General features: G+C 43.1%; 1 protein-coding gene across 1 annotated transcript in view; it reads right to left on the bottom strand.

Annotated features, from left to right (window-relative positions):
- Positions 1-24,180, bottom strand: part of RGS6 (regulator of G protein signaling 6) — a 581,418-nt gene that overhangs the window by 179,861 nt on the left and 377,377 nt on the right. Inside the window, exon 3 of the mRNA XM_032624551.1 lies at positions 831-930. Within this exon, the coding sequence (XP_032480442.1) occupies positions 831-930 (100 nt within the window). The remainder of the gene's footprint in view (positions 1-830; positions 931-24,180) is intronic.

The raw sequence follows: 24,180 nt of genomic DNA, 5'->3' as shown, positions 1-24,180 counted from the left end.
TTCCCTAGAGGCTCTAAGGTACTGAGGATGTGTTCTTTATGAAGCGGCACTGTGGTACATGTGACCTGTTCTATTCTTCTTGAAACTATACCAATGTGTTTGATAGATTTCATAATTAACAATTTTTAAAGAGATATTTGAGCACAGAAAACACACAAAAACCCCAAAGTAATGCAGAAAAACATTTTAAAACCACTTCTTTCAAGAGTTCAAGTACAATGAGTTAAAATACTTTAAAGTATTTTGTAGAATTTGAATATAAGACTTTTTTTTTTTTTTTTTTTTCTGTACGGGGGCATCTTACTGTTGTGGCCTCTCGCATTGCGGAGCACAGGCTCCAGACGCGCAGGCTCAGTGGCCATGGCTCACGGGCCCAGCCACTCCGCGGCATGTGGGATCTTCCCTTACTGGTGCACAAGCCCGTGTCCCCTGCATCAGCAGGCGGACTCTCAACCACTGCGCCACCACAGAAGCCCCATAAGGCTTTTTTAAAAGCTTGTTTAAAACTAAAATAATTTCTTTAATATTTCTGCGCTTGTGTACACCCCATAGGCCAAATGGCTGATGGGCTAGCCAGTTTATTAATGAGTTTGTTTCTTTCCAGAAGCCTCAACCATAGGCTGGTCATGGTTAGACCATTCTTAATGACTGGCAAACAGTAGCTTCTTCCTAGAAACCAGGATCAGAGCTTGACTTTATATAAGAAGCACAGTGAACATATCTTTGCTATTCACAAACTATTAGACACCTCCCAGGTCACAGTCAAGGCTACACAGCACTTCAGCAACACTTCCTTGTTGCCATCAACATCTTGGAAGGAGAACATTTACCTGTGACAACACTGGGGATCTTGGAGAGAAAGCTCTTGACTGTTCTGATAGGCACACCACCTGTCTTGTCATCTTGCATCTTTGTAATGATGTCTTCAATCTGAAAGAGAGGAAAGCAAAGAAGCGTTACTGTATCTCACAAAGTAATAGTAAACAGTACCTTTATAAATAGCCAAAATGTGGGAACATGGATGCCAATAAGAGATATCAGGAAAAGCCTCTACCTCAGCCAATAAACATAGTAGCAGGATCTGCTATGGGCCAAGTGCTGGGGATAGGGAGGCCAGGGGTTATATATAAATAGCATAAAGCATGGTCTGTAAGAACCACCACTTGCCCCCAGTTCAGCAAGTAAGGAGAAAGAAATTCTTGATAGGATTGGATCCAACATGCAATTCAATATGTATGTGATGAAATTCCTCCTCTTTCTTAAACTGGGTTTATATATAGGTTGAACCATATGAAATTGTCACATTCGACCTAAAAATGGCAATTTCCTATAGTTGAACCTAACATGTTAACATACTGCTGTTAGAAGTACAGGCGGGGCTGCCTCTGGGACCAGAGAAGGATTCAGCCAGAGTCACACAGGGGAAAAAAATAAAAGAGTACAAACCAAGATATGGAAAGTGCTGATCTGGAGAAGTTGGAGGACAAGTGTCATGGTTGTGAATGGTGGCATGAGGGGGGTCATCTTTAGCCAGGACTAAGATGGAACAAGAACAGGATCCTAGGGCTTCCCTAGTGGCGCAGTGGTTGAGAGTCCGCCTGCCGATGCAGGGGACACGGGTTCGTGCCCCGGTCCGGGAGGATTCCACATGCCGTGGAGCGGCTGGGCCCGTGAGCCATGGCCGCTGAGCCTGCGCGTCCGGAGCCTGTGCTCCGCAACGGGAGAGGCCACAACAGTGAAAGGCCCACGTACCGCAAAAAGAAAAAAAAAAAAAAAAAGAACAGGATCCTCTCCTTTTGGACTAGAGAAGACCACACTATCATGAGAAAGACCATGGTGGGCTACGGCTTGGAGCCAGGTGAAATTGTATTGACGAGACAAGATACTGTGTACATAGACTGAAAACAGAACAGAGAGAGGAGATGGACTACCAAGGAGGTAGGTGCCTAAACTGGGAAACCAATCTGTAGCTGAGAATTTACAAGCCAGATGCAATTTCCTGGGCAGAAATCTTCAGAATAGGATACAGAGCAAACTGTTAAAAGGACATAGATCTTTTTGTCCCGGGAAGGGCAACTGGAAAAGGGAAGATAGTGCTCAGTTTTATCACATATTTTGTTCCCCTAAGCAACAGAGTGTATTTGAAACAACAGGATGGATTCTCTGAGTGCTTCCAGAGTAGAGTCACATAATTTTAAGTCTAGACATTTAAAGCTGGAGTTCACCTAGTCTAATGTACTAGTATAGCAATTTGTGAGTAAGTTTCTCAAATCACATGACTAACAACTTATTTGAAAGAAATAGGTAACTTGTTAGAGACAAAGTTAGCATAAGATATAACATAATGATAATGATAATATATAATAGCCAAAATATATTAAGAATGTATTATGCAGGTACGATTCTAAGTACTGTAGATATATTATCCTATTTAATTCCCATGATTACTTCATAGCCTAGATTCCACTATTATCCCCATTTCCAGACAAAGAAGCTGAGATTTACTGAGGTGTATCAATCAGGGTAGACTAAGTTAAGCTGTGGTAACAAATAACCCTCAAAATCACAATGGTTTAATGTAACCAAGTTTATTTTTCTCTCATGCTACAAGTCTATCGGAGATCACCAGGAGGACTCTGTTCATTGTAGTTACCCTGGGGCCGAGGCTGACAGAGTAGCCACCATCTTGAATGTTGTTGCTCATTGTGTTAGAGAGACAAGAGAATTCTGGAGACTCTTGCATGAGTTGTTGCATGTTACAGCCCAGACGTTACTATAATAATATCACATTTCTTTGGACAGGACGAGTCACCACCCAACCACAAAGGAACCAGGGGGTCCAGTCTTCTGGGTGCCAGGAAGAGAGGGGAGAGGACCATCTGTGAGCAGCATCAGTGACAGCACAGAGATTAAACCACCTTCCCAAGGTCACACAGCTACCCAGTGGTGGATCTGAGCTTGAATCCAGCCACATATCCCAGAGATCAGGCTTCTAAACCCTGGGGTGCTCTGTCACCCAGTAAGAGTCTCAGAGGAGCAGCCAAGCAGGAAGACCATTCTCCCCTGGATATTTCTTGGTTTCCCAGAGAAGAACTGAGAGTGAGAAGCAATCTTAAGCTCCCTGCCCTTAGGCAGTGGTTGAATATATCACACCAGGAAAAAGGGTCATTCTCTGAAGACCTGTATTCTGTTAGATGACAGGATAAGGAGGATTTTCATCCACGTTCTTGTTAATAGTCTCAGCTAGAGCCCCACCTTTTGTCCTCTAAACTCAACTCAACGATTCACAGTAGTTTGAGTATTTATTACTTATTGATAGTTAAGGAGAGTTATTCCCAGAAAAATGATCAGATTTTCAAAGTAATCTACGCTTCTGATCTAGTGTGCTATGTGAAACCAGAAGTATCAGTTACATTGCTGCTTTTTATGAAATGGCCTGAAAAATCACTGGGAATTGGAGGAAAGCCAATATTTCAATTCAGTTAGACCCCTGACCTGACATTAGTTGGTAAAGGTTCCAGTCTGTTCTGATGTGGACTGGATTTAAAAACTGACAGAGGACATCTCCATGATTGTTTTTTCCTCTGCTCTGTTTAGTTGCTTTATCACACCATTGAATCTTAAAAGGACCTGTCTACTAAAGAAGAAGACCTATCCTCTTATGTTGGCCCACAACGTACCAAGAGGTAGATCACTCGTCAGAGGTTACAGCTAGATCCAAAGGACAATCTCCTTAAATGACCAGAAAGGGGATAACGTTCTAGCAATAGTTTACAGCATCAGAGGTGTAGAAAAATGTTTCATTGATCCCCAATTCTTGACTCCTCCCCAGAATTAATAGACACCCAGATCCTTGCTCTGGCCTCATGGTGGGCGGAAAGTCTGCTTCTTGACTTTGGGGCTTAGCCATGTGACTTGCCTGGCTAATGGGATGTTATTGAATGTGATGTGAGCAGAGGCTTTCAATGCACCTGGATGGTGATGCTTACCCCCTTCGCTGGCCCTCCTGCATCAGACAGTTGTTGTTCCAAGGAAGGTGAGAGACATCTAGAGCAGAAGGGACCCAATCCATAGCTAGACAGGTCAAAACTCAGCTGACCTGCAGACTCATGAGCGAGAAACGCATGTTTATTGTTGTATGCCACTGAGTTTGGAGTGATTTGCTATGCAGAAAACTTGTGGCTCTAGCTGACTGATACACAGGGCTCTGAAAAAAAATGCATTTGTCAAAATTGATGAAGCCACAACAAATAATAAGAATCAATAAACCTTAGAGGTAGGGCATCCTAGAATCCAACCTTTTTAAAGAATGCAGAAATTCCATCTACACCATTCACCATGTGCTTAAAAATTCTTAGGGTGTATTCTACCAATATTATGTCAGGCAAATTTGTGATAGCTGAGTTTGATTCCATAGCATGGTCCACTGTGACATCAGCTAATAATACTGTCTCTGAAATTTTTTTCATGGTTTCTGGAGAAATGCTAAGAGTACAGACCTACCAAAAGATCAAAAGTGGGCTCCCAGGAGCTTATATAAATTATAATGGCAAACATTTTCAGAACATCTATGTTATGATCAATACTGTCCTAGGTATTTTAAATCAATTATCTGATACTTTTCTCAGTCTTAAAATTTATTTAACAAAGATATTGAAATTAAGGCTCAGAAAGGTTAAGTCATTTATCCAAGGACACACAGCTATTAAGTGGCAAAGCCAGGATTCTTACCCAAGTCTTCCTGTCTCCAATGCCCAAGCTCTGTCTATCAAATCTAAGGTTCATCTCTTATCCTCAACCAGTGCCTGCTAACATGCTTTTTAGGTACAAGGCACTTAATACTGCTTGCATTAAAGGGAATGTTTGGTTCAGTCCTAAGAGGATAAAGGAGAAAAAAGAGAAATTGATCCAGATAATCAGATTCTCAACCATCTCAAGCTTTATTTTGGCCCAATGACTGTTGATGTCTGGTTGCTCAGCATTTTCTCCCTTTGTCCCAGGGGCTTGGTTGGACTTATCCTCTATTGGCAGATCACAGCTCCTGGGTTGGGAATGGGGAGATGGGAGGCATATACTTTTGTTTTCTTGACTGTTCAGTTCCATCTAACTTGTGGTACCTTTTGTTCCTGAAGAAGAGCAACGTCAATTCCCTGAAGTTCTGTGTCATCAGGGAGCATGTTGGACCTAAGTTACACTGTGCTAATCAATAAGCAGGTGGCCCTTATCTGACAGCCAAGTGATGCGGAGAAACCACGTGGCCAGCTCGGCCAGTTCTGCCTGGATGGATCACAACAACCAAATGCCCTTCTCTAAGGAGCTCAGAGCTCAGCACTGACAGGCAGGTAAAACATTCTTCCAAACAGCAGGAAAAATGGAAAGCACTATACCATAGAGTGGGTTTTCTTTGAAATGAGGAATATTATGAGGACAGTAGACATAATTCACTGCAAGAGCCATGGGGTATAAGAGAGGAGTGGGGAGAAGCAATCCTCCCTTTACAAACTGAAGCCACAGAAGGACAGTAGGAAGAACACGGGTCTGAGGCCCAAGAGAAATGCCAGCCTCAGCTTCACTGTTTTGCTGTGTTGACCTTGGACAAGCTACTTAACCTCTCTGGACTTCACTTCCCTCATCTCTACAGCGATAGCTCTGGTTGCTAAACTAAGATTTCTATTTCTAAAACATGAGAGACTTCTCTGACTTGACAAATGCAAAGCTGTGTCTGCAAGGAAGGAATAGGACCAGCAATCAGGCCCCTGGGTTACCATTCTGCCCATCTGTCAGGTGGATCCATGCAGAACGCTTCCCAGTGCTGAGCAGTGCAAGGTGGGGGAAAGGTGCTGGGCAGGACCAGGGATTTTTGATGTTTTTAGAAATCATTTCAGACAGATGGCATCAGAAGTCAGACAGAGACATGATCCAAAGAGGCCTTGACACTGGCCTTTCTTGCCCAGCTCCATCTCTGTTTGGATAGATGGCATGCCTAACAGAAATGACTAAGGGCCAATATTAGTTTTGTTTGTGTAAATTAATTATCTGATAACTAATTTATTTAGCTCCTCCAATCTTTCCTCAGTGGAAGATTAGAAAACATCAAGAATAGGCAAACTATGTTGCCATTATTAAAAAAAAGTCCACCACGACTTCAGCAAAGAAGGCAGAGTACGCCTCAGGCATGAAGGTCTTTTTTATTGAAGCATTTCATCTTGACTTAGCAATCAGTTGCCTATTTCTAGCTACTAATGACAGTTACTTCAGCTCCTGCATTCTTTAAAAACCCCTTCTGTTTTGGTGTCTGTGAATGAGTGAAAATGAATCTTTGGACACATCTTATCAGCCCAGAAGCAAGAATCAGAGCTGGTAAATGATAATCATATTTCTTAATCCAAAATGGGCATGCTTCACTGAGTATGGTCTGTCCCATATGTGTTCCATAAGATCAGGCCATTTCTCACTTTTATTTTTAAAAACACCGCACACTGCTATTCTCAACATTTAACTGTCCTCAGCTTCACCTAGTGGTTTAGTGGACATTTAATGAGCATCTACAAAGTGCCAGGCACCGATTTAGTTTCTATGGTTACAAAAAGTAGGTAAAAGAGAGAATCTGTTCCTCTCCATCATGGACTAATAAATTTCAGAAAGACTCAGGGATGTAGGCTGTGTTAGAGACAGCAGAGCCAAGTATGAGTTCCAAAGAAGCTAGAAACACTAAGGAATACCACTTTCAGAGACCCTCAGAGGGGGAACCATCAAGACTTCCACCCTTTTCCTCCATCCCATTCAAAAGACTGATTTCAATGTCAGGAGCAGACTTTTGAGATTCCTTGTGCTATGACAATGATTGCAATGCCTGCTAATTTGTATTCAGTAAAACTTACTTTTGAATCACTGTATCAGCCTAGAATGCTTTTGACGGAAAGTTTTAAAAAATCCAAACTCAGAGCAGTATGGAGGTTCCTTAAAAAACGAAAAATAGAGCTACCATATGATCTTGCAATCCTACCCCTGGGCATATATCTGGATAAAACTATAATTTAAAAAGATACATGGTACGGAAGGGGAGAGGCAGAACGTGAAAAGGAGGGCCTCTGGAGTGTGGAGTTCCGGAGTTTGCAGGTAAACTTATAAAGTAATATAAAAATATTGTCATATGAGATAGCCTCATCCACCAGAGGGGAGACAGCAGAAGCAAGAAGAACTACAATCCTACAGCCTGTGGAACAAAATCCACATTCACAGAGAGATAGACAAGATGCAAAGGCAGAGGGCTATGTACCAGATGAAGGAACAAGATAAAACCCCAGAAAAACAACTAAATGAAGTGGAGATAGGCAAGCTTCCAGAAAAAGAGTTCAGAATAATGATAGTGAAGATGATCCAGGACCTCAGAAAAAGAATGGCAGCAAAGATCAAGAAGATGCAAGAAATATTTAACAAAGACCTAGAAGAATTAAAGAACAAACAAACAGAGATGAACAATACAATGACTGAAATGAAAACTGCACTAGAAGGAATCAATAGCAGAATAACTGAGGCAGAGGAACGGATAAGTGACCTGGAAGACAGAATGGTGGAATTCATTGTCATGGAACAGAATAAAGAAAAAAGAATGTAAAGAAATGAAGACAGCCTAGGAGACCTCTGGGACAACATTAAACGCAACAACATTCGCATTATAGGGGTCCCAGAAGGAGAAGAGAGAGAGAAAGGGCCTGAGAAAATATTTGAAGAGATTATAGTCGAAAACTTCCCTAACATGGGAAAGGAAATAGCCACTCAAGTCCAGGAAGCGCAGAGAGTCCCATAAAGGATAAACCCAAGGAGAAACACGCTGAGACACATAGTAATCAAACTGACAAAAATTAAAGACAAAGAAAAATTATTGAAAGCAACAAGGGAAAAATGACAAATAACATACAAGGGAACTCCCATAAGGTTAACAGCTGATTTCTCAGCAGAAACTCTACAAGCCAGAAGGGAGTGGTATGATATATTTAAAGTGATGAAAGGGAAGAACCTACAACCAAGATTACTCTACCTGGCAAGGATCTCATTCAGATTCAACAGAGAAATCAAAAGCTTTACAGACAAGCAAAAGCTAAGAGATTTCAGCACCACCAAACCAGCTCTACAACAAATGCTAAAGGAACTTCTCTCAGTGGGAAACACAAGAGAAGAAAAGGACCTACAAAAAAAACCCATAACAATTAAGAAAATGGTAATAGGAACATACATATCAATAATTACCTTAAAGGTGAATGTATTAAATGCTCCAACCAAAAGACAGGGTTGCTGAATGGATACAAAAACAAGACCCATATATATGCTGTCTACAAGAGACCCACTTCAGACCTAGGGACACATACAGACTGAAAGTGAAGGGATGGAAAAAGATATTCCATTCAAATGGAAATCAAAAGAAAGCTGGAGTAGCAATACTCGTATCAGAGAAGATAGACTTTAAAATAAAGAATGTTACAAGAGACAAGGCAGGACATTACATAATGATCAAGGAACCAATCCAAGAAGAAGATATGACGATTATAAATATATATGGACCCAACATAGGAGAACCTCAATACATAAGGCAACTGCTAACAGCTATAAAAGAGGAAATCAACAGCAACAGAATAATAGTGGGGGACTTTAACACCTCACTTACACCAGTGGACAGATCAACCAAACTGAAAATTAATAAAGAAACACAAGTTTTAAATGACACAATAGATCAGATAGATTTAATTGATAGAGGACATTCCATCCAAAAATAGCAGATTACACTTTCTTCTCAAGTGTACATGGAACATTCTCCAGGATAGATCACATCTTGGGTCACAAATCAAGCCTCAGTAAATTTAAGAAAACTGATATCCTATCAAGCATCTTTTCTGACCACAATGCCATGAGATCAGAAATCAATTACTGGGAAAAAAACGTAAAAAACACAAACACATGGGGGCTAAACAAAACATTACTAAATAACCAAGAGATCATTGAAGAAATCAAAGAGGAAATCAAAAAATACCTAGAAACAAATGACAGTGAAGACACAATGACCCAAAACCTATGGGATGCAGCAAAAGCAGTTCTAAGAGGGAAGTTTATAGCAATACAATCCTACCTCAAGAAACAAGAAACATCTCAACTAAACAACCTAACCTTACACCTAAAGCAATTAGAGAAAGAAGAACAAAAAAACCCCAAAGTTAGCAAAAGGAAAGAAATCATAAAGATCAGATCAGAAATAAATGAAAAAGAAATGAAGGAAACGATAACAAAGATCAATAAAACTAAAAGCTGATTCTTTGAGAAGATAAACAAAATTGATAAACCACTAGCCAGACTCATCAAGAAAAACAGGGAGAAGACTCAAATCAATAGAATTAAAAATGAAACAGGAGAAGTACCAACTGCCACTGAAGAAATACAAAGGATCATGAGAGATTAGTACAAGCAACTATATGCCAATAAAATGGACAACCTGGAAGAAATGGACAAATTCTTAGAAAAGCTCAACCTTCCAAGACTGAACCAGGAAGAAATAGAAAATATAAACAGACCAATCACAAGCACTGAAATTGAAACTGTGATTAAAAATCTTCCAACAAACAAAAGCCCAGGACCCGATGTCTTCACAGGCGAACTTTATCAAACCTTTAGAGAAGAGCTAACACCTATCCTTCTCAAATTCTTCCAAAATTTAGCAGAGGCAGGAACACTCCCAGACTCATTCTACAAGGCCACCATCACCCTGATACCAAAAGCAGGCAAAGATGTCACAAAAAAGAGAAAACTACGGGCCAATATCACTGATGAACATAGATGCAAATATCCTCAACAAAATACTAGCAAACACAATCCAACAGCACATTAAAAGGATCATATACCATGATCGAGTGGGGTTTATCCCAGGAATGCAAGGATACTTCAATATACACATATCATTGTGATACACCATATTAACAAATTGAAGGAGAAAAACCATATGATCATCTCAATAGATGCAGAGAAAGCTTTTGACAAAATTCAACACCCATTTATGATAAAAACCCTCCAGAAAGTAGGCATAGAGGGAACTCACCTCAACATAATAAAGGCCATATATGACAAACCCACAGCCAACATCATTCTCAATGGTGAAAAACTGAGACCATTTCCACTAAGATCAGGAACAAGACAAGGTTGCTCATTCACACCACTATTATTCAACATAGTTTTGGAAGTTTTAGCCACAGCAATCAGGGAAGAAAAACAAATAAAAGGAATCCAAATCAGAAAAGAAAAAAGGAGAACTGTCACTGTTTGCAGATGACATGATACAATACATAGAGAATCCTAAAGATGCTACCAGAAAACTACTAGAGCTAATCAGTGAATCTGGTAAAGTAGCAGGATACAAAATTAATGCACAGAAATCTCTTGCATTCCTATACACTAATGATGAAAAATCTGAAAGAGAAATTCAGGAAACACTCCCATTTACCACTGCAACAAAAAGAATAAAATACCTAGGAATAAACCTAGTAAGGAGACAAAAGACCTGTATGCAGAAAATCATAAGACACTGATGAAAGTAATTAAAGATGATACAAACAGATGGAGAGATATACCATGTTCTTGGATTGGAAGAATCAACATTGTGAAAATGACTATACTACCCAAAGCAATATAGAGATTCAGTGCAATCCCTATCAAACTACCAATGGCATTTTTCACAGAACTAGAACAAAAATTTTCACAAGTTTTATGGAAACACAAAAGACCCCAAATAGCCAAGGCAATCTTGAGAAAGAAAAACAGATCTGGAGGAATCAGGCTCCCTGACTTCAGACTATACTACAAATCTACAGTAATCAAGACAGTACGGTACTGGCACAGAAACAGAAATATCGATCCATGGAACAGGATAGAAAGCCCAGAGATAAACCCATGCACATATGGTCACCTTATCTTTGATAAAGGAGGCAAGAATATACAATGGAAAAAAGAGAGCCTCTTCAATAAGTGGTGCTGGGAAAAACTGGACAGCTACATGTAAAAGAATGACATTAGAACACTCCGTAACACCATACACAAAAATAAACTCAAAATGGATTAAAGACCTAAATGTAAGGCCAGACACTATAAAACTCTTAGAGGAAAACATAGGCAGAACACTCTATGACATAAATCACAGCAAGATCCTTTTGGACCCATCTCCCAGAGACAGGGAAATAAAAACAAAAATAAACAAATGGCACCTAATGAAACTTAAAAGCTTTTGCACAGCAAAAGAAAACATAAACAAGACAAAAAGACAACGCTCAGAATGGGAGAAAATATTTGCAAATGAAGCAACTGACAAAGGATTAATCTCCAAAATATACAAGCAGCTCATGCAGCTCAATAACAAAAAAACAAACAACCCAATCCAAAAATGGGCAGAAGACCTAAATAGACATTTCTCCAAAGAAGATATACAGATTGCCAACAAACATGGAAGGATGCTCAACATCACTAATCATTAGAGAAATGCAAATCAAAATTACAGTGAGGTATCACCTCACACTAGTCAGAATGGCCATCCTCAAAAAATCTACAAACCATAAATGCTGGAGCAGGTATGGAGAAAAGGGAACCCTCTTGCACTGTTGGTGGGAATGTAAATTGATACAGCCACTATGGAGAACAGTATGGAGGTTTCTTAAAAAACTATTCTGATCTGCCACTGCCAAGCTCTAGAAGCACTTCTTGAGCCAAGGCCCTGGTCCCTTGGATTCACTTTCAGTTCTTAAAATGCAACTAAGTCAGCTTGGAATGGAAACCTATTAACCTATTACCTCTGGCCTCCCAGAAAGTGTTAGTCCATCAGATGAGCTAACTCTCACCAGAAAAAAACCCATAGAGCAGGGTCACCCTAAAGGGCTGGGGACAGGGGGAGCTGGGGGTGTGGGAGGAGGGGTGGAGTCTGAGGCTTGAATTCTAAGGTGGGTAGGCCCGGGTGAGGGGCTGCGGGTGGAAGGGGTTGGGTGGGGGTGGGATGCAAGGGCCCCTCTAGAGCCAGGGGAAGCCTGAGATTGCCAGGCCGCAGGGGGAGAGTGTCTGGGAGGGTGGGGAGATGCTTAATTGGGTGGGTGGGGCGGGCAGGGAGGTGAAGTTCTTATCTCAAAAAGCCTTCAGAGTGGCTTTTTTGCATGTGGTTCTTACCCTTGCTTTGTCACAAGGAAACCACGCCCCCTCTGAGGCTCTCAATCTCCTTATAAATGAGCTAGGTGAGCTCCATCATGGAACACACTTTTGCAGAGAATGTTCAAGACAGACATCCCTCATTTTCCTGAAATCCAAGTGCCTCCGTGGGTTCTATTTGGATTTCTGGGTGTTTCCAGGCCAATCCAGACCAGGCGTCTTCCCTTCTGCCTTCAAGATGAATGATGATTCCAAGGCGAGGGGTGGAGGAGTAGGGAAGAAGAAACACACCCCAACTTGCCTACTGTGAGGCCTTCACCTCTGTGCCCTGCCTGCGGCTCCAGGTTAGTGCAGGGTTCAAATGAGCCGTACGTGGACGCTCTTTCAAGAGCTGGGAGGAGGTGTTCTTGGCCCAGCTCCTAGGCCCCATTGCCCTGGAGAGAAGAGGGGCTCAGCCTGAGCCTCAGGGCAGGTGGGCTCTGGCATGGCTGGAGGGCTTTCCCACACTGGGCCTTATGGGGAAGGACAGCACCATTAAAAATATGGGTGAGTGGCCATAAAAAAAATGAAATCATGTCTTGTGCAACAACATGGATGGACCTAGAGATTATCGTACTAAGTGAAGTAAGCCAGAGAAAGACAAATATCATATGATATCACTTATATGTGGAATCTAAAAAATGGATACAAATGAACTTATTTACAAAACAGAAATAGACTCAGACACAGAAAAGAAACTTATGGTTACCAAAGGGGAAACATGGGTGGGGAGGGATAAATAAGGAGTTTGGGATTAACATATACACACTACTATATATAAAACAGATAATCAATAAGGACCTACTGTGTAGTACAGGGAACTCTACTCAGTGTTCTGTGATATGGGAAAAGAATCTGAAAAAGAATCTGAATCGCTTTGCTGTATACCTGCTAATACAACATGGTAAATCAAGTGTACTTCAATTAAATATTAAAAAAATATATGGGTGAGTGCCCTAAAAAATGTCCTTTCTGTCCCCCAGGGGCCTCCTTTCGGACACCAATTACATGCTGGTCTCAGACATTCTCCTGGGGCATTCAAGAGCCTGGGGTGTGGGGGAGGGGGGGGAGGGTTTAGGGGAGGGGACTGGCAAGGAGAGAAAATGGTACCTGCAGTTGTGATAATGTGTGTGCAGTGGAGAGAGAGAGAGAAAACTTCCATCTGACAATGAGTTCTGACAGATAAAAAGCCTTTGCCCACATGTAGGTCATGCTGGGGTGCCAAGATTTGATGGGAGTAGAAATCTGGTGTGTGTGTGTGTGTGTGTGTGTGTGTGTGTGTGTGTGTGTGTGTGAACTTATTACCTTGCAGGGCTAGAAATAAAACTCAGCCAGTAGGTGTTTAGCTTTCAGTGCCTTCTCTGGCGGGGAGAGCACGAGAGCCCTCAGGGAGTATGATGGCAAAGGTGCCGCCTCCCCATGGTCACAAGGCACGTTGGGAAGGGCCCTTTCCTGGGTCTCTAGCACAGGGCGTGGCTGCTCTATGGGAGCCCAAGCCAAAGCAGTCTGTGGTTTGAGCCCCTGACACCAGCAAAAGACAGTGCGCAAATCAAGCAACACAGTGAGTGGCCGGGAGAAATATGATTTTGACAGTGGGAATTATCAATGAGGTAAATAAAGCAGCGGGGACTGTGTCCAGAGGACAGAAAGAAGCCACAGAGCTGCCTAGAAGTCTGAGCATCTGCAGAAGCAGGCGTGACAATGATCCCCATCCAACTGGGAGGCAACAGCATCCTCCCAATGACATACCAATTAGGTTCCCTCCCTTCCTTTGCCTCCCCCGGAGCTGCCCTATGGCTCAGGCAAGAGCTGGTTATATTCCCAACTGTCTGTTCAGAGTTGAAAAAGCTCAAGGACAAAGCATCCGCAAAGACCTTTTTTTGACTCAATTTCATGATAATAAAGTAAATTATAATTTGCTACGAATAGAAGATTACTGTGCATCCTCTACGCCTATCCCATTCTGGGGTGCGGGGTAGATGTGATGGGGGTGGGACTGGGGTCTGAGACCCACAATGGGTGGAGCCCCCATGGACCAAGAGGCAGTACGGGCCTCCATGATGAGGTTCTGGGGTGAAGAGCCCTCTGCTGTGCCATCCATCAGCTGTTCTGCACTGATGGCCCCCCCACAGGAGGGGGCCATGCAGAACTCAGCCTTGCTCCTAGCGAGCTGTATAACCATGGGTGAGCCTGTGCCTCAGTTTCCTTCTGCAAATAAAAGCATTTCATGGCTTCCAAAATCCTCTCCAGCTCTATATAATCTCCTTCCTCCAAATCTTCAGCTTGACCCGTCCCCTTAGGACATGCAAGGAATGCTGCGTTCCCAGGGGAAGGCTCCCCTCCAGACGCCTCTGTCGTTTGCCACAGCCTCTACCCTCTCTCTTCTCCTGGGAGAGGGAGAAACTTACCTGAAAGATGGGTACAATAATCCCTCAGTATTTACACGGGACTGGCTCCAGGACCCCCACGGATAGCAAAATCTGAGGAGGCTGAAGTCCTTTATGTAAAAAAGCTGTATACGGTCAGTTCTCCATATCCGTGGGTTCAACCAACCTAGAATAGAAGTCCACTGATACGGAGGGCCGACTGTATGGGCCACAAAATTGGTCCCTGGCTGCTGCTTCTTGGGAGCCTGGTACTTACAGAAAATATGGCTCATCTCTGCTCCCTGCCCCAGGGTAAAAGGCACCAGGATCCTGCCCCACGGGGTGAGGCTTATGGCTTCCTGCACCGGGTGAGGAAGTGTGCGTCCATCCTGGGGTTCATAGGATGTCCAGTGCCATTGTCCCCCGTGTTCTCTGACAGGTCATTCAGTAATACAGGTGCTATTTTGAACTTCACCTGCCTCTACTCCTCTCTCTTTCCCTCTCGCATTGGTTCCAAATCCAGATGGGGACTGGTGGTGTTATTAAAAGGACTCTCTGAAACACCAACAATAATCCTTGAGTCCACAGTGTCAGGGTGAACCTACCACCCGGACTGAAACATTGCCAACTTCCTTTTTTGGAGAAGCTTTCGGGACTCTGCAAAGCTCCTCTGTAGTTTGCAAGCCATCTGGACCTTGTAGGAGCTAAGTTCAAGTTGTTCTCAAGGAGAGCTGGTGCTGGCAGCAGCCCGCAGTGTCTGTCAGACGGTTTCCTCAGCCAAGTGGAAGCTGGGGCCACAAACGGCACCTCCGAAGTAACTCGGGCTGAAGCGTGTCTAGCCGGATGCAGAGCCAAGAGCCCCTTTCCTTAAATAATTCACAGGCCGCCTCTGGGTATGTAAACACAGCCCCATCTAATGGGGGCTGACAGGTGATTTCATGCATCATTTAACTCTGCATTGCCGAGGAATGCAACAGCGATTAGACAATCAGAATAATTTCACATCTGCAAACGGCTTTTTTCTCTAAGGAAGAAAATGTTGCAAACACAAACTGTAAAAGAAGCATTCATCTGTAGAGCCCATGGAGAAAAACAAAATTGGGTATTTGTTACAGTGATAAATTGGACACACTGCCCTTTTCTCTCCTCTGCCAGGGTTAGGGATGGGTTAGCCCTAAAGAGAGGTTCTCAAGGCCAGTGGGTGTACAGCTTGTGCTCTGCCCCAAAGAGAGTGCCAGAAGCCATCGAAGAAAAGGAAGGAGAAAGAGTGAGTAGAAAGGAGACAGAGAAAGAATGAGAACAAAAGAAAAGGGCAGACCACCCTTGACCTTGGAGCCTTGGTCTGAAAGGACGCTTGAAGCCCCAGGTCAGGCAGCCCCTGGAGGACACCAAGTGGAAATGCAGCTCTGTAGTCTGTCCTCCCAGACAATTGTCTCCAGGGATTACTTCATCCTATCCAGCCCTCTCCAGTAACGACTTTGCTAGGCAGGCCTATCTCACCAAGCAGAGGACATTAACAGACCCCTCAATACAGCCTGTTGGCCTCATGTATATTCCTCGATTGCAAATAAAATCAGAATGCCTGGTCACTTCTCTGACACACTGCTACACTCAGCTAGGAAAGTCTTCAAAGTCCATGGGCAAACAGCTCAATTTTCTTGAACAACAGGGTGGCTTTCAGCCTCTGGCGGTTTCTCACAGCAAGCCAGCGCAGGTGCACGTAACAGGTGGACCTATAACCCCCCCCCACCCCCCACCCCCCCCCTACCCCCCCACTCCTTGAGTCTTCCTGATCTTTGCTTTTGGCCAGGCAGCCTCCTCTCTGTGTCTAGCAGATTCCTGGGCCTGTTGGCTGCCTTCTCCAGAGTCACCCTCCAGATGGTCTCAGCTGAAAGCCCTTGCTGGCCTGGGCCAGCAGCCTGTCTGCATCATCTATGAGAAATTGATTAATCGAGGGCAGGGGAAGCCCCGCTCCATGACAGACCACGGGCCTTGGAAAGCATGCGGACTGATGGAAACTCGAATGTCATCTGGGAAGACGGGACACACCAAAAACCTTTACATGTCATCTCAGAAGAAAAAATTCTTGCAGGTGTTCAGTTGAAAGCTGAGATGGAACCCGTCACCCCCATCTGGTCAGGGGTCTCTAGGTCCCATGCAAAGCTGCTGCAAGAGGGTCTGGAATTCCTTCTGACAAGCAAGCATATTAAGTTTAGATGTGGGCTCTGTGGATGAGAAATTAGATATCCTGTCACTAACACGGGTTTTAAAATCCCACTCAGCTGAGGCATATGAAAAGTTAATGCCCTTGCAGATGAATCAAACTCAGAGAAAAATATGGCAGAAGCCTTGATTTTTCAACCTGCCAACAAACTCCCTGGCATGAGAGGGGAAAATATGCTAAGAGGGTATTCACCCTCCTTGGGTGCCCCATCTCCCCAGTTCATGATGCTAAGAGTGCTGCTGGCCTGAGGGATTCCCAAAGGCTCCCAAACATTCCTCCTTATTTACGTTGACCCCTTACGGAGGAGAACACGGCAAGGTGCACTGAAATTACAGACGTGCCAAGCAAGGACAGAAGTGCAGTTCCTTCTGCGGGGCCACCCGAACACCCACTGGCTGTGTGTTACATGCACATGGTAGGCATTTAATACATGCATTTAATGCATTGTCCAGGGCTGGTAATGCATTAATACCAGTCCTGAACAAAGACTGGTAACTGGGGAGAAGTGGACTGGAGGGTTTAAAACCCTCATCTGGGATCGGGAGCCTGACGGCAGATCCTGGCAAGGCTCCTGATGCTGGAGAAACATTTGCACCTACAGTATTCGTCCTGCACTCATGTTTACAGCACATCTGCTATGTCTGCTGCTGTGGAGGACACAAATTGTGTGATACCATCAAGAAGTTTATACTTCACCATGCAGGAAGGAGTCTTTCCTCCACTTAGATGTTTGATGTATTGGCCTCTGATGCTGGTTTTACTCTTCCTTGGTATTCTGGCTACAGTTAGTCCACGTGGCCACCGCTGCACTGGTGATAACTCTTTATCAGTCATGTTTACCCTCTTCATTTCATTTTCTACCACTAAATGGCCTGGGCCTGCAGTCATTCGAGTCATGGTTTCCTCCCCCATATTCATGTGTAAGGATTTTGAAGGTAGGAACCATTTCTTGGTCCTTGCACATAGTAGCTGTTTAATACTCTTCCAAAAATATTTGTTGAGTGCCTGGTATGTATCAGGTGCTTTTCTAGACAGACTGACTTTAACCCAGACAGCACGTCTGCGTGGTGGTTGTTCCCATTTTAAAGTGATGCTATGGAAGGGCAGAGAGGTAACAAAACATCTCCAGCGATAAACGGCCACCAAGTGGCAGTCAGGAGTGATGGAGGTAGGGTTTGAACCCAGGTATCTGAAATCCAAGGCCAGTACGTAATTGTGCTTTGGCAGCTTTAGTCCTTCAACCTTATTCTAGTGGTGCCAAGGACCGGTTAACACCTAGACTTGGCTCTTAAATAAAAAGTGTTACTTTTACAATGGGAAAGAATGCCTGACTGGTGATGTATACTGCTCTCCCTCTTAATTAATTGTGCCTAAGGAAGCCATATGTTTAAGCCATTCGTGTATTACAGAGAAAATTTAAAACACAGCAAAGCCCAATAATAGTGAAATTACTGCAACTTACTTTAATTCTCAGGGAAAAGAGATGGAGGGCATTTACTAAACAATTACATGTAGTTGGCAGGCTCTGTGCAGTCTGCGTTCCCATGATTATCTCATGTAGCTCTGATCGCAACCTGGGAGGGAGTACTGTGATCATCCCTGCTCCACAGAGAGGGAAAGTAGGGTATGATTTGCTCAAGGTGAAGATAGGAGACCGTAGGATTTGCATTGGGATTTAAATTAAGTTGATTAACCTTTTGAATAGGTAACACATATACAGGATACGAAATTTAACAGATAGAAAAGGGGCACATTAGAAAGTAAGTCTGCTTCTCAACACAGACCCCAGGTCACTCAAGTCCCCTCTCCAAGGCATTCACTGTTATCAGGTTCATGGGTATGCTTTCAGTGATGTTTTTTATTCATATGTAAGCATATACTTTATATATAATAATCATTATTACTATTATCATCATTTTACAGCAGTGGTGTCTTACCCTGTAGTACTGTCAGCACTTTGTTTTTCTCAGAAAGCATACTCATAAAGAATATAGGATTCCTTTGTATAGGTTGACCGGATCTTTGTGGTAATGAGCCTATATTGATCACCATTCAATTTATAATCTTTTGCTCCTAACAACGTGGCGATACTATTCTTATACATACCTCATTTCATGCAAGTGCATGTACACACAGTTGCACACAGGTGCAATGTAAGGTAAACCCCTAGAGGTGGAATTTCTTAGTCAGAAGATACATGCAAATTGTATTTTGGTAAATATTTGGCAATTTGTTCTGAATAAACATTGTAACAATTCATGGTCCCACCAAAAATCTGTGAGGGCACCTTACTTCCCTAGTGTCACCAACAATATGTAACTAAGCTTTTTGATCCATGTCAATCTGAAATCTGGTAGGTTTTTGGGAAACTGGCAGTTTCTGTAGTCTTAATGTACAATTCTCTTCTTTTGAATGGGATTGGGCATTTTTCAACTGTTTCCATCATGAGTATTTCTTTTTGGCAAGTACCAACTTCATTCATTGTCCTTTTAATTCTATTTTTTTTAAAAACCAGCTTTTTGAGGTATAATTGATATACAAAAAACTAGATATATTTAATGTATACAATTTGATGAGTTTGGAGATATGCCTCTGAACTGTGAAACTATCATCACCTCCAAAAGTTTCCTCCTGCTTCCTTTTATTCTTCTATTCTTTTCATGTGTGTATGCGTGTGTGTGTGTGTGTGTGTGTGTGTGTGTGTGTGTGTTAAGAACACCTAACATGAGATCTACTCTCTTGACAAATCTTTAAGTGTACAATACAGAATTGTAAACTAGCATTTTTAATATGTTAAGGAGAGAAGTCCTTTGCAAACTATTTTTCTCAGTAAGTCACTTTTTTATTTTGTTTATGGTGTTTTCTTCAACGCAGCAATTTTTTATAGTAGATAGAATTTATTAATATTTTAACTTATGGTTTTCGCATTTTGTGTCTAAAATAGAAAGGTCTTCCCCAAAACAGGCTAATAAAATTTTTCCAGGAAGATGGCGGAAGAGTAAGACGCGGAGATCGCCTTCCTCCTCACGGATACACCAGAAATACATCCACACGTGGAACAACTCCTACAGAACTCCTATTGAAGGCTGGCAGAAGACCTCAGACCTCCCAAAAGGCAAGAAACTCCCCACGTACCTGGGTAGGGCAAAAGAAAAAAAAGAAAAAACAGAGACAAAAGAATAAGGACGGCACCTGCACCAGTGGGAGGGAGCTGTGAAGGAGGAAAAGTTTCCACACACTAGGAAGCCCCTCCGCGGGCGGAGACTGCGGGAGGCAGAGGGGGGAGTTTCGGGACCGCGGAGTAGTGCACAGCGACGGGTGCGGAGGGCAAAGCGGGGAGATTCCTGCACAGACGATCGGTGCCGACCAGCACTCACCAACCCGAGAGGCTTGCTGCTCACCCACCGGGGCGGGCGGGGCTGCGAGCTGAGGCTCGGGTTTTGGTTTTGGACGGAGCTCAGGGAGAGGACTGGGGTTGGCGGCTTGAACATAGCCTGAAGGGGTTAGTGCACCACGACTAGCCGGGAGGGAGTTAAAGCCTGCACCTGCCGAAGAGGCAAGAGACTTTTCCTTCCCTCTTTGTTTCCTGGTGCGCGAGGAGAGGGGTTTAAGAGCGCTGCTTAAAGGAACTCCAGAGACGGGCGCGAGCCGCGGCTAAAAGCGCGAACCCCAGAGACGGGCGCGAGCCGCGGCTAAAACCGCGGTCCCCAGAGACGGGCAGGAGACGCTGGGGCTGCTGCTGCCGCCACCAGGGGAGCTGTGTGCGAGCACAGGTCACTCTCCGCGCCCCTCTTCCGCGGAGCCTGTGCAGCCCGCCACTGCCAGGTTCCCGGGATCCAGGGACAACTTTCCCGGGAGTACGAACAGCGGGTCTCAGGCTGGTGCAACGTCACGCCGGCCTCTGCCGCAGCGTCACGCCGCCTCTGCCGCCGCAGGCCCGCCCCGCACGCAGTGCCCCTCCTTCCCCCATCCCCCAACCCCCGGCCTGAGTGAGCCGGAGGCCCCGAATCAGCGGCTCCTTTAACCCCGTCCTGTCTGAGCAAAAAACAGACGCCCTCCAGCGACCTGCGCGCAGGGGCAGGGCCGGGTACAAAGCTGAGCTCCTGTGAGCTGTGAGAGCAGGGAGGAGAGGGGGAGGTCTTTCCCGGCAGCCGCGGAGGCGGCGGATTGAAGCTCCACAATCAACTTGATGTGCCCTGCATTGTGGAATACCTGAATAGACAAGGAATGATCCCAAATTGAAGAGGGGGAATTTAGGAGCGAGATCTATGATTTTTTTTCCCTTTTCCTCTTTTTGTGAAGGTGTACGTGTATGCTTCTGTGTGGGATCTTGTCTGTATACTCTTGCTTCCACCATTTGTCCTAGGGCTCTATCCGTCCATGATTTTTTTTTAAAAAATTCTTTTTCTTAATAATTAAGTTTAATTGTAATAACTTTATTATACTTTACCTTCGTTCTTTCTTTCTTTCCTTCCTTCCTTCCCTCCTTTAGACAACGAATCACCCCAAATTGAGGAGGTGGTCTCTGAGAGCAAGATTTATGATTTTTCCCCCTTTACCTCTTTTTGTGAAGGTGTATGTGTATGCTTCTGTGTAAGATTTTCTCTGTATAGCTTTGCTTCCAACATTTGTCCTAAGGTTCTATCCGTCCCTTTTTTTTTTTTCTAAATATTTTTCAATTCAATAACTATATTATACTTTATTTTATTTTTACTGTATCATCTTTCTTTCTGTCTTTTATCCTTCTTTCCCTCCTTCCTTCCTTCCTCCCTCCCTCCCTCCTTTCTTTCCTTCTTTGCTTCTTTCTTCCTTCCTTCCTTTCCACCTTTCCTTCTTTCTTTACTCATACTTCTACTAATTCTACTTTTTCTCCCTTTTATTCTGAGCTGTGTGGATGAAAGGCTCTTGGTGCTCCAACCAGGAGTCAGGGCTCTGCCTCTGAGGTAGGAGAGCCAACTTCAGGACACTGGTCAACAAGAGACCTCCCAGCTCCACATAATATTAAACGGTGGAAATCTCCCAGAGACCTCCATCTTAACACCAGCACCCAGCTTCACTCAACGACCAGCAAGCCACAGTGCTGGACAACCTATGCCAAACAACTAGCAAAACAGGAACACAACCCCACCCATTAGCAGAGAGGCTGCCTAAAATCATAATAAGGCCACAGACACCCCAAAACACACTACCAGACGTGAACCTGCCCACTAGAGAGACAAGATCCAGCCTCATCCAGCACAACACAGGCACTAGTCCCCTCCACCAGGAAGCCTACACAACCCACTGAAACAACCTTAGCCACTGGAGACAGACATCAAAAACAACGGGAACTACGAAAGTGCAGCCTGCAAAAAGGAGACCCCAAACACAGTAAGATAAGCAAAATGAGAAGACAGAAAAACACACAGCAGATGAAGGAGCAAGATAAAAACCCACCAGACCTAACAAATGAAGAGGAAATAGGCAATCTACCTGAAAAAGAATTCAGAATAATGATAGTAAGGATGATCCGAAATCTTGGAAGTAGAATGGACAAAATGCAAGAAACAGTTAACAAGGACCTACAAGAACTAAAGATGAAACAAGCAACGATGAACAACGCAATAAATGAAATTAAAACCACTCTAGATAGGATCAATAGCAGAATAACTGAGGCAGAAGAACGGATAAGTGACCTGGAAGATAAAGTAGTGGAAATAACTACTGCAGAGCAGAATAAAGAAAAAAGAATGAAAAGAACTGAGGACAGTCTCAGAGACCTCTGGGACAACATGAAACGCACCAACATTCGAATTATAGGGGTTCCAGAAGAAGAAGAAAGAAAGAAAGGGTCTGAGAAAATATTTGAAGAGATTATAGTTGAAAACTTCCCTAATATGGGAAAGGAAATAGTTAATCAAGTCCAGGAAGCACAGAGAGTCCCATACAGCATAAACACAAGGAGAAACACGCCAAGACACATATTAATCAAACTGTCAAAAATTAAATACAAAGAAAGCATATTAAAAGCAGCAAGGGAAAAACAACAAATAACACACAAGGGAATCCCCATAAGGTTAACAGCTGATCTCTCAGCAGAAACCCTACAAGCCAGAAGGGAGTGGCAGGACATACTGAAAGTGATGAAGGAGAAAAGCCTGCAACCAAGACTACTCTACCCAGCAAGGATCTCATTCACATTTGATGGAGAAATTAAAACCTTTACAGACAAGCAAAAGCTGAGAGAGTTCAGCACCACCAAACCAGCTTTACAACAAATGCTAAAGGAACTTCTCTAGACACGAAACACAAGAGAAGGAAACGACCTATAGTAGCGAACCCAAAACAATATAGAAAATGGGAATAGAAACATACATATCGATAATTACCTTAAATGTAAATGGACTAAATGCTCCCACCAAAAGACATAGATTGGCTGAATGGATACAAAAACAAGACCCTTATATATGCTGTCTACAAGAGACCCACTTCAGACCTAGAGACACATACAGACTGAAAGTAAGGGGATGGAAAAAGATATTCCATGCAAATGGAAACCAAAAGAAAGCTGGAGTAGCAATTCTCATATCAGACAAAATAGACTTTAAAATAAGGACTATTAAAAGGGACAAAGAAGGACACTACATAATGATCAAGGGATCGATCCAAGAAGAAGATATAACAATTGTAAATATTTATGCACCCAACATAGGAGCACCTCAATACATAAGGCAAATACTAACAACCATAAAAGGGGAGATCAACAGTAACACATTCATAGTAGGGGACTTTAACACCCCACTTTCACCCATGGACAGATCATCCAAAATGAAAATAAATAAGGAAACACAAGCTTTAAATGATACATTAAACAAGATGGACTTAATTGATATTTATAGGACACTCCATCCAAAAACAACAGAATACACATTTTTCTCAAGTGCTCATGGAACATTCTCCAGGATAGATCATATCTTGGGTCACAAATCAAGCCTTGGTAAATTTAAGAAAACTGAAATTGTATCAAGTATCTTTTCTGACCACAACGCCATGAGACTAGATATCAATTACAGGAAAAGATATGTAAAAAATACAAACACATGGAGGCTAAACAATACACTACTTAATAATGAAGTGATCACTGAAGAAATCAAAGAGGAAATTAAAAAATACCAAGAAATAAATGACAATAGAGACACAACGACCCAAAACCTATGGGATGCAGCAAAAGCAGTTCTAAGGGGGAAGTTTATAGCAATACAAGCCCACCTGAAGAAGCAAGAAACATCTCGAATAAACAACCTAACCTTGCACCCCAAGCAACTAGAGAAAGAAGAACAAAAAAAACCCAAAGCTAGCAGAAGGAAAGAAATCATAAAAATCAGATCAGAAATAAATGAAAAA

The sequence above is a fragment of the Phocoena sinus genome, chromosome 2, assembly GCF_008692025.1.
Source record: "Phocoena sinus isolate mPhoSin1 chromosome 2, mPhoSin1.pri, whole genome shotgun sequence".
NCBI lineage: Eukaryota > Metazoa > Chordata > Mammalia > Artiodactyla > Phocoenidae > Phocoena > Phocoena sinus.
This window is presented reverse-complemented; position numbering and strand designations above follow the sequence as displayed.